Genomic DNA, 13,959 nt, shown 5'->3' with positions numbered 1-13,959 from the left:
TATAGAAACCCGACCTTGCACATAGTTTACAATAGATTCAATAAGGCCAACTTTTATAACCTCCAGGCAGGGGGCCATGAAAAACACCCTGTCAAGTTAATGAAAGAATAATAATAGCATGGAAAAAAATGACATAAAATATGGTTTTGTAATAATCCTAATAAAAATGTTGGAGTATAATGATCGGGAAGCTGTGGGCACATTGAGAAAGGTTAAAAAAACAGACTTTTGTCTGACAGCCTACAAGGCCGGCCTCTGGCTGTGGAAATATCCCTGACTGCTTGGCAGGGCCTCCGACTGCCGTTTCAGCCACTATCTTAATTCTCTCCTCCAACATGTGTAGGAAATGTACTGCCTCATTTCATCTTGTCACAAAGGAGCACTCTGCACCTGGCTCTCCCCTTCCTCTGTCTGCCGCTCTCCCTCTCTCTCTCTAACCTCTTAGAGTCTTAAAGCTAGTGAGTTATGTTGAGTGAGACAGAAGGTCTTATCAAGCCTGTCACTGGCCCAAGGGCTTACGTTCACATAGATGAGAAAATCAACTTGAGACATTTTCCTTTTACTTTAATGTACTGTAAAACCCTTCCTGTGCTCCCACCGACGGGAGAAGAAGTGTGTGCCTCCGACCACAGTAAATTAGCACATTAATCCGTGAACACTTTACCTTCACAGTGTTTTCCATCCCCTTTATAGCCTGACTTGCAGATACATTTGTATGACTTCAGGGTGTTCTGACAGATTGCATCGATGCTGCAGTTGTCAAGCGCCTCTGCACATTCGTCCACATCTAGAAAAGGAGGAAAGAGGGAGGAGGTGGTTAGTGGATGGAGCAAAGGCTTTCTTGATGAGGGTGACACAAAATCATAGATTTTCAAAATGCAATTCATTATAATGTAATTGGTTGTGCTTCCTTCAAGATACAAAAACACATTAAAATGATAACTGAAAACCTTATTAAATGAATGCCATTTTCAAGAACATTGATTCCAGAGCACTTTTTTTACAGTAGAAGCCGCATTACCACCACGCACAAGGGAGGGGATTTCAACATTGAGATTTGTTTTTGCAGGTCATACCGTTCTTACTCCCAATTTCCAGAATCTCTACACTGAAAACAAAGGGAAAAATGCCCCCAAAAAGTATCCTTTAACTGATCAACTGGGCATTTTTCTTTACAAATGGGAGTCATGAAAAACAAAGGCTTGTGAAAAAAACAAATATCCAACAGGAGCCTTAATAACACATAAATTAAAAACAAATAATACAAAATAAAATAATTGGGGTACCTATGGCTGGTTAACGAGCCAATTATCAAAATAATTGCCTATTGACATATCGATTAGTCCACTAATTGTTGCAGCTCTAGTACAATGTTGTTTCAGTACCTGCCTTCAATGGAATACAAACAAAAAGGTATACAGGCAACATTAACACCAACCATCTTAATGTAGCATGTTAGCATGCTCATTCTGCTAAAGTGTTTGGTCAAAAATGTTTTGGACAAATTGAAATATTGATCATCTAATGCAATAATGGTACAACAGGAACATTCACCAATAGCCACTATGGATGTTTGAACCATTTTGCAAGGCAATTTTCCCCAAAAGTTGTCAAGATATTTTGATAGAAACAAAAATGTAAATGTCATGCTAACGGTGGGAAGCGCACGAAAAAGTAAAGAGATCACCAAAGGCAATAGGATTCATCCTCTGCGGACAAATACTGTTGGTACCAAATGTTATGATAATCCATGCATACAAAGATATTTAAGTCTGACCAAAGAGGTGGACCAGACAACAGATTACCATCCGTAAAATCATACTGCCACCAAGGCTAAAATCAAACACCACTACAACAAAACCAGAAGCATGTGGATCAAAAACACATTTTGAGCATTTAAATCTTATGTACAGTATGAACTTTAACCAAACAGGACGTCCAAGCCTAGACTAGTGAATCACATTTAGGCTTACTATCTCAAATCCCAGAATTACAGGTATGGGCAGGTATAAATTAGCTCAGTATAAAAGGTTTGTGTAACGTCTGGATTGAGTTTGAATTGTAAGATAGAGAATGTGAAAAGATAAGAATGGAAATGGATTTAATCGGTAGCAAGATCAGGTTTGCCTCATGGAGCCCCTAATCCCACCAAATCCCAGTTAACTAGCCCAGGTGTTTAGGATTACCCCCCTGCACACAGGGGAAGGGCAGCTTAACAAGGTTTACATAGCTTCCAATATCACTCTTATCACAAGCCCTCTGCAGGAGCTGGCTGATCCCACTGGGAAATGACCTGTAACCTAAACCCTGATATTGCCCATATCTGCCTATTCCTGCAGGACATCAAGTCTGCTGTGGACAGAAGGACATTGATGGCACCAATAACACCAAATTGAATTGAAATTGAAGGTAATTTCAAAGGTTTGAACACCTTTATGCCAACATAGTGAGTCATCACAACAGGAACGTGTTAATGCTGGTATTGCTTTATGAAGAACACAAGGCTACCAGGTCAGATCCATTCTTATCCTGCTATAAGCTGAATTTCACTGACAAGCTGGCAGAGGTTTCAGTGCTTGAGTAAAAAGTATTTAGTGTCTGAATCAAGATTAGGTTTTTCAAGACAAAAATACAATGCAGCTGGTAGCAGCTCCGTGATGCTGAGCTGTGCTAAATGCTAACATCAACATGCTAATGAGCTCTGAGGGAGTGTGGTTGTCTGCCAAACTAAGGTTGTGGGTTCCCAGCCGCTGTCGATGTATCCTAGGGCAAGATACATAACCATAAGTTGCTCCCGATGGTATGGCCAAAGCTGTGTGCAAATGTTAGCTTCCTCAAGTAGTTAGCACCTTGTATGGCAGCCATTGCCTCTGGATGAATGGGTGAACGAATGTTATTATGTAAATGCTTTCACTCGAAACCAGAAATATTCCCCTGCTGGTGGCTCTAGAGGAGAAGGGCTCACCATATTCAGTATGGATGCTTTCACACTTGTAGTTCCATTCATTCGGTCCGGACCAAGGGGAAAACATACATATTTTTGCATTTTAGTCCTATTCCAGTTTCTTTTCTCAACAGCTTTTTAAAACAAACCAAGAGAAGTTAACATGAAGATATACAGACTGGTTACTTGCTATTGAACCATTTTGGCGACCTGCATCATCAGGACCAATTTGGGAGAAACGACTTTGATTACTCAGAGAAGTTTTAAGCACTTTGACGCTACACAAAGAGCTAACGATAGAATAGAATAATATATGACTATGCATATTAACAATTTGCAAAGAGACTGCATGTTATGAATAATGACTAACAGCTAGAAATGAGACAACAAAGAACCTGACGCAGTAATGATTTGAGGCTTATCGTAGGATCACGTTCACAAACTTTATAATGAACTGACAACGTTTTTAACATCGTAATCATCAGATGGAGTTATAAGTTCAGCTTTTTTTAAATCCTGTTGTTGAATTGCGTTCACAGCCCCACTAATGAGAGAGATTACATACATCCAAAGGAACTATACTCATTGGAAAAACATACCTGAGTTTGTTTTAACCATGCCAAAAATGTTAGCTGTTCAAGCACCGTTAGATCTCATCAATATCTTCATTGTCTAATAGTTACATTCTCTTGCCTAGAGTGAAGTGGAGGACATTAGCATCCCAAGACCCACACTAGCTTTTTTTAATAGTACTAGACTTTTAGATGTTGAGTCAAGGTTAAAGGTTTGAACACAGAGCAGCCAGTGGATTTGACCAATTTGGCTTGATTGTTTACATTTCTGCTGCATTCAGTAAGGACTATAGCACCAGGAAAGGTTGTGGCTCCTCTCTCGCCAAGTTTCCACAAAGCCATTTAGTGATGCAAGAGCTCCCCGCGCCCTGCATTGATTCATATTATGTGAGAACAATAAAGATTCTCCTGAGGAGCAGCCCGGGTCCGTCCTCTTTGCAAACCTTCTTCCAGGATAAGAACAGAAAAGACTGTGTGAAGTGTTTTTCAATAGAGGAGGCATTTATCACAAAGAAATATCTGTCCTATTGTCAACTGTCTTGGTGCCGAGTCTCTGTTGTAATTAATATTCATTATGACAGAGACTCAAAGAATCCCTCTATTCATCTTGTTATTAATGTTTCCATCTGGAGCCAAAGTTCGCATTCACACAAAACACGCCTCAAGTCGGAAACTTTAAAGAGTCACATCATAACATATCATCTGAAAGGTTAATGATGAAACTCAAACACAAATATACAGCGCAGAAAAACAGTAAATTATATATCTGTCTCCTCAAGTCAAATTAGCACGCAGACTAGTTTAATGCTGTCAGTGCTTCGGGCAACTGTTGTGCGCTAAAGAGGCACCAGATAAGAATCTGTAAGTAACTCTGATGCTATGTTACCGGCATCTTATAATATATTATCTTCACTCAAATGGTTAATGATGACAGAGCAGCTTTCTTTGCATTTAGGGTTTTAAACAAATTTAAAAACAGCATGAAAAACCACATCAATTATTTAACCAACTGTTTGAAAGCTTCTGCCTCTTTAAAAATCTCCTTACAATCTATAAAAGGATGGCAAATCTGCACTAAAGCTAAACCGGAGACAGCACCAGCTACTACACTAACTATGAGCACATGAAAATTGCACAAATTGAAATAAAAACACATGAGGACACCCTCGCCCACAAACTACAATAGCCTGTTTTCCTTTTTTAAATCTTCCCATGCAAGTTACTGGGAGTTTTCCAACCGACAAATGAACAACAAAACCAAAATCTGCTGGTTAGGTTGGAAACCCAACATGTCTTTGCCGTGGAAATAAACATGTCAGAATCGATAAACCCTTATGTTCCAGAAGAGAATCCTCTGAACACTTTGAGGGGAAAAAAACATGGAGCGTGCTCAGAAAGGCTGCTCTGGTAATTGACTCATGCCCGAGATGAAAAGATTGTGTTTTTCATTGAGTTTCTTTCATTCTTTTGTGTTGAGGAATCACAGTTGTTGGGAACAAGTTAAGGCAGCGGAGGATGAAGCCGACGCTTCGGGACAAGGATGAATAAACAACGCCAAAACAACACAACCGAAGAAGAAAGGGAAGTTGGGCAATGCTCAGATGTTTAAACAGTTTCCTTTGGGGAATGTGTCATTTATAATATTGCTGCTGTTGCTGCCCTCCTTTGGCTCATGCACTTGAGCACAGCAAGGCCACAGAAAGCTGGAGTCTTTGTTTAAACCCAGTGACATTCTCAGAGTACTGAGTTCGATGATTTTCTTGGATAAAAAAAAGCTAATATACAATATTGAAACATGTTTTCACTCCTCTTAAACAGACTAATGTCATGCTCTATTGTCTGCTCAATGAAACTTGCTGTGTGTCAAACTACTAAAAGTATCCTCGTATGCTGTCGACCCAGCAAAGCAGACTTTTACTTTCTGTAGGTGGCAATAGGAGAGTTTCAGAGTTAGTCGGGTATATACATGTGATTTATTATACCTGTATTACATTTGCTGGATAAAACATCCTTATGTGGTTATTAGGAAATTCTGAAAAGCCATTAGTCCATTTATTCCCTGCATGAAAGTCAGAGCTAAGGGCTGCTGGCCGTGGAGGTGAGACCCTGTCAGAGGTGCTTTTCCTCCCTGATTTATGAGAAGACCATGGGATAAGCGGTGTATTTAGCTGGGCCGGCTCAAGGGGGTGTAAAACTCAGAGGGTAGAGCGCGAGTGTGTGGGAGAACTGTAGTGCTGAAGGTGTGTAGTTCAAACATAGGGTAATGTTTACTTTGAGTGTTGAGACCCTCGCTGTTTGCTTTGCCCCAAAGCTGCCCCCCTCCAGCCCATCACCTTTCCTTTAGATACAGAAATAGACTGAGTGGAGCTGGGACACCCATACGTGTGGCTTTACTGGCGCTGCCTGCAATCAACTTTCAAAATAAAGTAAAAAAATATGGACCAAGTGATGCATTCCGTCAGCGGGAGCAGCAGAGTATTCAGCTGTGTATTCCTGACAGAATGATTTGGTGCAGCTTTTCAACGGTCGCAGTTTCACGTCAGAAACAAAACATTCTTTCTTGACAAAAGCCTTTTCGGATGAAATTCATCATTTTCACGAGCTCCTTGTGGGAAAGGCGGAAGGGTGCTGGGTTCAAGTCCATAAAGAGGTGTTCTTTGGATCACAGCGTTTGTCATACTGCGTATAATTACAAAGTAACAAGTATTGTAATTATCCATCTTAGAACCACACTTACACTATACTTAAGGTTGTGGTTGTACAGGATGGGGCTAATGTCAAGATAATTACTTTAGCTACAGAGCAGCAGAGCTGCTGAATGGCTGAATGGCTGATTCGGTTTGAAAGACGGTAACACCTTTTTTTCTACTCACTGTAAATGACCCATATGATGAAATGGTGTTCAACTCACACACTTTTGTTGTAAACAAAAAGCATAGGGTCTGAAAAATGGCTCATTTCCTCAGTCTAGCTTTGGGATTGGAAAAAATACAGCAAGCAATGTTTTGTACCGCCTGAGAAAAAGGGGAAATGAATATGTCCCTATTAACATTTTAAAGATCTCTTTCAGACATGTTTCAAGACCAACACAAATAAATGTTCTATAACATAATGAATCTGTTTGATTTGTTGATTCTACAAATTAGTTTAACTACCTTGTTAAAATTGTTAATATTGTTCAAATTACATCTATGCTTCACCCGCATCTGAAACATCTAGACTCTTTGACTACTTGATACAAGATGTCTCCTGCTTCCCCAAAGTCTTTCCATGATTTGCTTTGAACATAGTTATTCTAGGTACGTCTTAAACTCATATTTCACAGAGAAACTTTCCCCCTTCAGCAGAAAGATGTGAAAGCTCACCCTGCCCATTCCTCATTAGGCACAACTCAAAACATAACAACTAACAAACAATCAGTGTACCACTCTTTTTTAAATGTTGTATACGCTCACCACATCACAGTGGTATTAGTTGCCTGAATGTGTGCACACCCAGCGCTATATATGGTAGGCACTAATGAGAGGAAGTGAGTGTGAGGTTGTGGAAAGGACAGGAACTATGGCTGGTTGTTGCAACATTATCACAGCACACTGGAGAAATGTCACAGATCTCCAAAATGTGCAGGGCAGCAGACTGGCCAGCCCCCCGTCCCCCCGTCCCCCCGTCCCCCCCTCCTCCCTCTACCGAAAAATGGTTTTGATGAAATGCAGACGTCAACATTAACACAACATTTAGCATCTCTCCCCTTCTTGCCAAGATCCCCTTCAGCTAATGAAGGGACACTCTGTTGGCTGCCCAGCAAACCTCTACAAAGTTGTGAATAAAAATATCAACGGCTTCCATTCGGGATATTTACACTCATCCTTCACACACTCTAAATGTTTAGGAATCATGACCACTGACTGATCCTGTGCTTTCAGAAACTGTGATCACAACTTCAAAACCCCGGGTCCCTCCCTGCTTGTGTCCACCAACCGTGAAGCCTCAGATTAATCTGGGGCCGGAGGGAAAATGCACAAAAACATGAAAGCAATATCTTGTTAACTTGCTGAAAGACTATCTTTGCGTTTAGCTTGTTTAAAACCAGAGTGGACAAGACTTCCTTTTATTATTTATGTCTATTAACCTTGTGAACCTTGTGATTGTATAGTCTTTAAAGGGGCACTCAGTTCACCGGTGAAGTCAGGAGTAAAATGGAGTTTAAAGTTTGAAAAAACTAATGATGTATTCAAATCAAAGGTTGTTGTTGAGTTTCATTATGGGAAATTCTAGTTTCCTCTTTGGCGGTTAATACAGTTATCTTATCAACCCTAACACATTATAATGTATTCTTTCAATTTCCAGTTGAACAAAATAGGAAATAACTTAAGACAAGGGGAAGTTGTGACCATGTATCTTTATCTTTATTTGTTTAAAGCTTCCAATAACCTAGTCAGCTTCTTAAGTCCAAAATGAATTATGTACCCCTTGTTCTACAGTTGCCCTATTCGATAACTGATATAATGGATGTGTATTTTGGGTTGGGTTGTTCAACTAACTCAAACCAGCACATACCAATATGTGCTTTCCAACACAAAGACAGTGACAACGATGAGACAAGTTTGACCTTGTTTAATGTATTAAGCATTTCTCAAACTCTGCGAATAAATAATATTGATTCTCTTATGTTGACCACAGACCAAGCATCTGGTGCCCTGCTTTCCCTTTAGCATGTGTGGCCCTAACACACTATGACTCGCAGACCTTCGGACCACCTCCAGAAGAAAAACACTTATTACAGTAATTAAGTCAATCATAGAGTAATACTAAGAGAGCGCAGAGAGGTCGACATGACATGCTCCAAGGGTCTGGGGTCTAATACCACAATGAATAATTGAGCATAACTTGTAACCATTTCCCACGAGGAGTCAAAGTGACAAGAAATTCATTTGTACCTTTCAGGGGATTTTTCAACGTTCGTGGCATGTGTCGTCCACTGTTAATGGCCCGTGCAGCTTATTTTATACACGGAAAGGGTGGCACTTAGACCAGCTGTTTACCTTATATTCATACACACAGAGCTAACTGACATGACACTCTACCCTCTGCACACAGCAATTACATTCATTGGTGATTACTTTAACCAGATACAGCACCGACTATAAAGATGGCTACGTAGCAATTACAGCACAAGTGTGATATTTTTAGTTGTTTCCTGTCCAACTGGAGCATAAAGTGAATGGTTCTGTGTGAGCTGTGAAGCAGGCATTACAGCTCAGAAATGTGAAGTTCAGTGGGCTGGAACGGCCTGGATATATGTTCCACTTAAATGCAGTGAGACAGCATAATCACTTATCGCTAACATTTCACTCGTAAAGACGTATAAACTGTTTGATGGCCTCTCCATCACTACTGTATTTCAATCCGACTGGAATGGGTGTCAGAGAAGAAAATGTAAAATCACAAGGCTTTTTTTTAGAGAGGTAAAAAGGTGAGGGCAAGTTAGGGAGAAAACTTTCTGGCAAACTTTTTTCAGATAAATATGTGTCACTGTTTGTCAGTTAACCCAAAGCAATTTTAAAATATATACAGTTTATAATAAAATATGAGAAATAAAAGCCTCAAATCTAAAAGTTTAGAACTGGCTAAAGTTTGTCATTTTTGCTTAAAGAAATTAAAGTTAATATTGCTGTTCATTTTCTCTATACGACCCCAATATGGATATTATTGTTATACTGTAAGTATTATTATTGAAATCTATATAAATCTTTTTTAGCCGTAAACATTCTTGCAACCTATAGACACCTGGCCACTCAGAGTACCCTTTTTAATGATGTGAATGACATAAATGTGCACCTTTTAATATTACAGTCCATCGTAAATCATCATTGCTTCTCGAGCTGCAGTTTAAACAAAACGTTATAATTGACTCTTGAAATGGGAATATTTACTTACATTTTTACAGACCAAATGATTAATGAATTAATCAATAAATATACTGCAGATGAATCAATGATGAACATAACCCTAGATGCAGCCCATATGCCTGTATGATCGATTGCATAATGATTTCAAACAAAGAGCCGTGAACAACCAGTGCTTGCCATTAATCAACAGCATAAGCTATTACAGTCTGCAATACATATACCTGGAGTTCAGTGGGGGTGATTAAATACCGCAGAGGGTCATGTGTTTTGTCCCATGCCTCTGTCCATTGAGGACGTCCCATATTCATCGGTGAAGTCATCCGTCTTTCTACCCAGAATGCATTGGCCAGAACCCACCTCATAAATAACTAGGCGGTTTTTTTTTCATTTGGATTCCTTGATGTATTGGGTTGGATTTTTCCATTACTAAGCAGAATAAGAGCATTTCCTTTGACTTCCAGCAGTCTCTAAAGCTGGCGCTCACCATCAGGAATGTAAACACACACAGTCTGTAAACAAGGCTCTCTCTGACCCCCAACCCCCCTCCGACAACGCTGACCACCGCAGACCAGCCTAATGACGTCCCTCGCTGACCCCCCGAAACTCTCAAAGAGAGACGCAGCCTCATTATTCAGCAGAGAGGTCACAGGGGGGAGCGGGGAAGAGAGGCCAAAGAGGAGGAAGGATGGTGGGGCGTCAGCTGTGGGATTAGAGAGTGCCTGAGGTGACAGTCCCCCTGATATCTCCTCCTGAGTCACAGTACCCCCAATCAGTGAGTAATGTAACAGAAAAACAAATGTGGGCTCTGGAGAGGGGGTTAGCTAGAGGATTAATGATCTGAGAGCTGCTGCAGCTGGCTGAGGGACGGCACGGAGGCTCGCAGCAAGCCATCAGCACTTTTGAAGGCGGCTCTGGAGGTGAGTTTAAGTCTGGGGGGGGGGTTAAAGTGCCATCAACACTGATTCCATCCTCCCCCGAAACCAACAGGGATGTCAGCACAGTGCCGCATGTGCACAGAGAACAAAGGCCACTGACAGGCCGAGAGGGAAAGAGCAGGAGAAGTATCACAGGACTCCTTTGGAACATATTGTTCAGATTAAAGCCTCGGTAAATAAACAAACCCCACACTAGCTCTGCACTCCTCAGTGGAAGGGTTTGCATGTTTCTCACCACTGGACACTGGTGTTGCATACAAAGCAGTTGTCATGGTGTTTGCAGGAAAAATTTGGGTGATTTGAACTACTTTGTCTTCTTGTTGCACCGGAAATATACACTGTGTACAGCATTGTCAACTCTGCAGCCATTGGAAATGAGCTGACAAATAATGGTCACAGCGGTGTCGCTAGCTGCCGAGAAGGTGATGTTCTACTTGAGAAAGCCATGACAGAAGAATCTGAACAGCTGATGTGTTCCTCTGGGGATCAGGGGATCTGCCATATCTACAGGTAGGTAGCTGTGACATTTTCAAATTCAGTTTATATGTGCAGACGATGGACAGCAGCTATAACTGGATGTAAAATGAAGAAAAGCAGAAAAGATGATTAGACTACAAAGACTCACTCACATGCCGACACACAAACTGAAACACTAATCATTCGCAGAAAACTCTAAACCAAAAACATAATTGGGAAATTCAGAGTTTGATAAAATGACTATCTTATATCCATACGATATGAAGCTCCAGCCAGCAGCGTTAGCTTAGCATCAAGAGTGGAAATGTGTGATAACACCTAGCCTCAAACACATTGAAATAAAACGCATCTACCAGCACCTACAAATAACTTGTTATAGCTTCATTGTTCAATCCATACAGAAACATAAGGTGTAACGACAATTAACGAAGGGGGGGTGTTGACTCTTCCTTGACTCAATGCAGTTGCCAGGCAACCAACAGCGACTCAAGGAAGTAACTGGACTGATTAAACAAACGAGGAATTAGGTGTTAATTAGTGAGCTTCAGGGGTGCTGCAAGATGTATTCAGTAATCATTTGACGGAGCCAGGTTAGCTCCCCCTCCCTTTCTTGTAGTGGTGCTAAAATAAGCTGCGGGTTGTCGCCGTAAACTGAACAATGAGAGAAGTGCTGTCAATCTTCCTACACAAATAATGTTGTTTCTTACATTTCTTTAATTTGACACATTGTGCATGTGATGCAGATTAAGCGGTGAAACTTGCAAAAGAGAGAACTAATAACGTTATATCTCATTTTCTTAAGATACAAAAGACACTGTAGCAAATATGCGGTTTAATACAAGAAAAAAGGGGAATAGATGGATTAAATGCTAATTATTTGCAAAGTGCACTTAGAGCTCCTTGTCTGGAGAATCCCTGACGCTCTGTTGCAGATGGAAATGTCTTTCTTTTTTCATTCCAGCCGTAGCCGGGATGAAAGTGAGTGACTGTCCAGAACGAAGGCTCACAGCTTGCACCAGACAGCTTCGACTTTACATGTGCCGGTAAACATGGCCTTCGCTCTGTGTGGAGCTGTAGCCTGCCCTACAACTAAACTAAAATGTTTCTATCCAGCTGCAACTTGGCCACACTGAAGAGAAAAATAAAAAAGCACATACACCTCGACCTGCTCCCTGTTTTTTTAAAAAGATTCTCTATTTATAACGGAGCCTCATTTTTGGGAAGTGAAAGCACTTGTGCCTGCTAAGTGCAATCATTAATATCCAGTCGAAAAATCCCTCATCGCAGTCATACACACACACACACACACTTGCCCTCGCAACACACCCATAGATCAAAGTCGTTTTCGTGATGCATACCGCATTGCTCTTGGACAGAATGGTTATCAAGTGTTTTCACCACTCAAGTAATGCAAAGATAATAATCTCTCTGCTCTCTCGGCTGCTCTGTAACAACATGTACAGTGGTGCTGGAGCGCTACTCGTCAGGCGGATGCTTTTTGAGTGTGTCTGCTGAGTGGTTGAGTGACGCTCGATTGATCCCCTCCACCCACTCATCAGCAGGTGACCGAGGGCTACCCCGAGGCTCAACCTGCCACAGACACTCGGATCATAACGAGAACACAACCATCTGTCACTGCTGCCGAGAGAGAGAAGACTGCCTTTGTGTAAAGGGCATTTCTAGGTTAGGAGCTCATCTGCTTTGATTGGGTCTACACAGCGAGATGTAATGAACGGGAGAAATTAAAGGGTGATATGTCACTTTGGTTAAATGATCCGAACAGCAACGTCCTGATCTGCAAAGTCTGTAGCTTCTCAAAGTCACAGACCATCCCGATGAGAGGTTTTTTTTGTCTTCCCTGGCTGACCTGAAAACATCTTCCATTCGCCCGGCTGTTAAAAATGACTTTACCAAAAATTGTGCTCCGGTACCTTGGCAGGCACATAGGGACTTTTGTGTCTGCTTGTTTTAAAGCACTTCCAGTCTCTGAGGGGATAAGTGTAACTGCTCTACAAATACCACTGTACGAGCCTGTCAGGACTCACAGGCAACGCATAAAACAAAACACACGGCCAAAGAAACGAGAGTGAAGGTGATGAAAAACGAACTCCAAACAAAGTGTTGTCAAAATGTTAAGTGAGATGACTGGCCATGCCCAAAGAAGACAGTGCTGTAGACTGTCCACTTTCCTTTGGTTTCTTCTTCGTCTTTCTACTTAACAGCTAACATTCAGAGACATTCAAGGGCACGGGCAGAAATAAAAGCCCTATAATAGTTATTTTATGTTTCTTCAGCTTCGAAAAACCAACACTCTCTTCTCACTGTCCCAATTACATGTATGCACACACATGCAGACACTTCCATGCGTACACAGACCTGCAACATGTCCTGCCTTCTATCAAGTAACACAAACCTGCCGGACTAGATCCAGGGGACCGGAGAGGGGGACAGAAGGGTTTTTGACAGAATCTTTTTGACACTCTGGGTGTCATGCAGTCATAGCTTATGGCTGACAGAGAAAAACCACAGCTACTTCATTAAGTGCAAAGGAAAGGAAGCGAGGACAAAGCAAACAAAGCAAGGGTTGGGTGAAAAAGGGAAAGAGTGAGTGTTGGGGGTGGATGGGTTGGTGATGGAAGGGGGGCGGGGGTTTCTTCTTCCTTTCCATCTCGCTAATAGTGGGGACTCGGGGCAGCAACTCTAGGTAAGCTTCCCCGTCACTTGGGCCTCATATTAACAAGGCTGCTGGGTTCCCACAGTGTCTCCAGGCCTGGGTCTGGCCTTCCTCCCCGCTCAGGCAGCCCTGCGTCTTTAGACCCCCAGGCCCCGGAGCAGAGGTTACACCAACATAGCCAGCCCCAGCAGCATGTCAGCCCCACACCAACCGTTGCCTTGGTGCTGCTGCATTAACGAAGAGCTCCTGACTCTGTTCGAGGGAAAGTGATTTGCCATGACGTCTATGGCTCCCCTCTTTCCTTTCCTTCTCTTTTACCCGCTTGTTGCTGGTGCCACACTAAGAAACCTTCTCTCTCCTCGTCGTCTGTCTCGGCTGCCTTAATCTCTCCCGTTTCCCACTGTCTCAATTTCCCCTTCTTTGTCATTCTCTCCACCACATCCTCAAA

General features: G+C 41.8%; 1 protein-coding gene across 2 annotated transcripts in view; it reads right to left on the bottom strand.

The window, feature by feature from the left end:
• The window catches only part of scube3 (signal peptide, CUB domain, EGF-like 3), a 69,050-nt gene that overhangs the window by 53,211 nt on the left and 1,880 nt on the right, over window positions 1–13,959 (bottom strand). For both annotated transcript variants that reach the window (XM_034087122.2, XM_034087123.2), the window contains exon 2: window positions 665–787. In XM_034087122.2, coding sequence (XP_033943013.1) covers window positions 665–787 — 123 coding nt within the window. The remainder of the gene's footprint in view (window positions 1–664; window positions 788–13,959) is intronic.

This window comes from Pseudochaenichthys georgianus, chromosome 7, assembly GCF_902827115.2.
Source record: "Pseudochaenichthys georgianus chromosome 7, fPseGeo1.2, whole genome shotgun sequence".
Taxonomy (NCBI): Eukaryota; Metazoa; Chordata; class Actinopteri; order Perciformes; family Channichthyidae; genus Pseudochaenichthys; species Pseudochaenichthys georgianus.
This window is presented reverse-complemented; position numbering and strand designations above follow the sequence as displayed.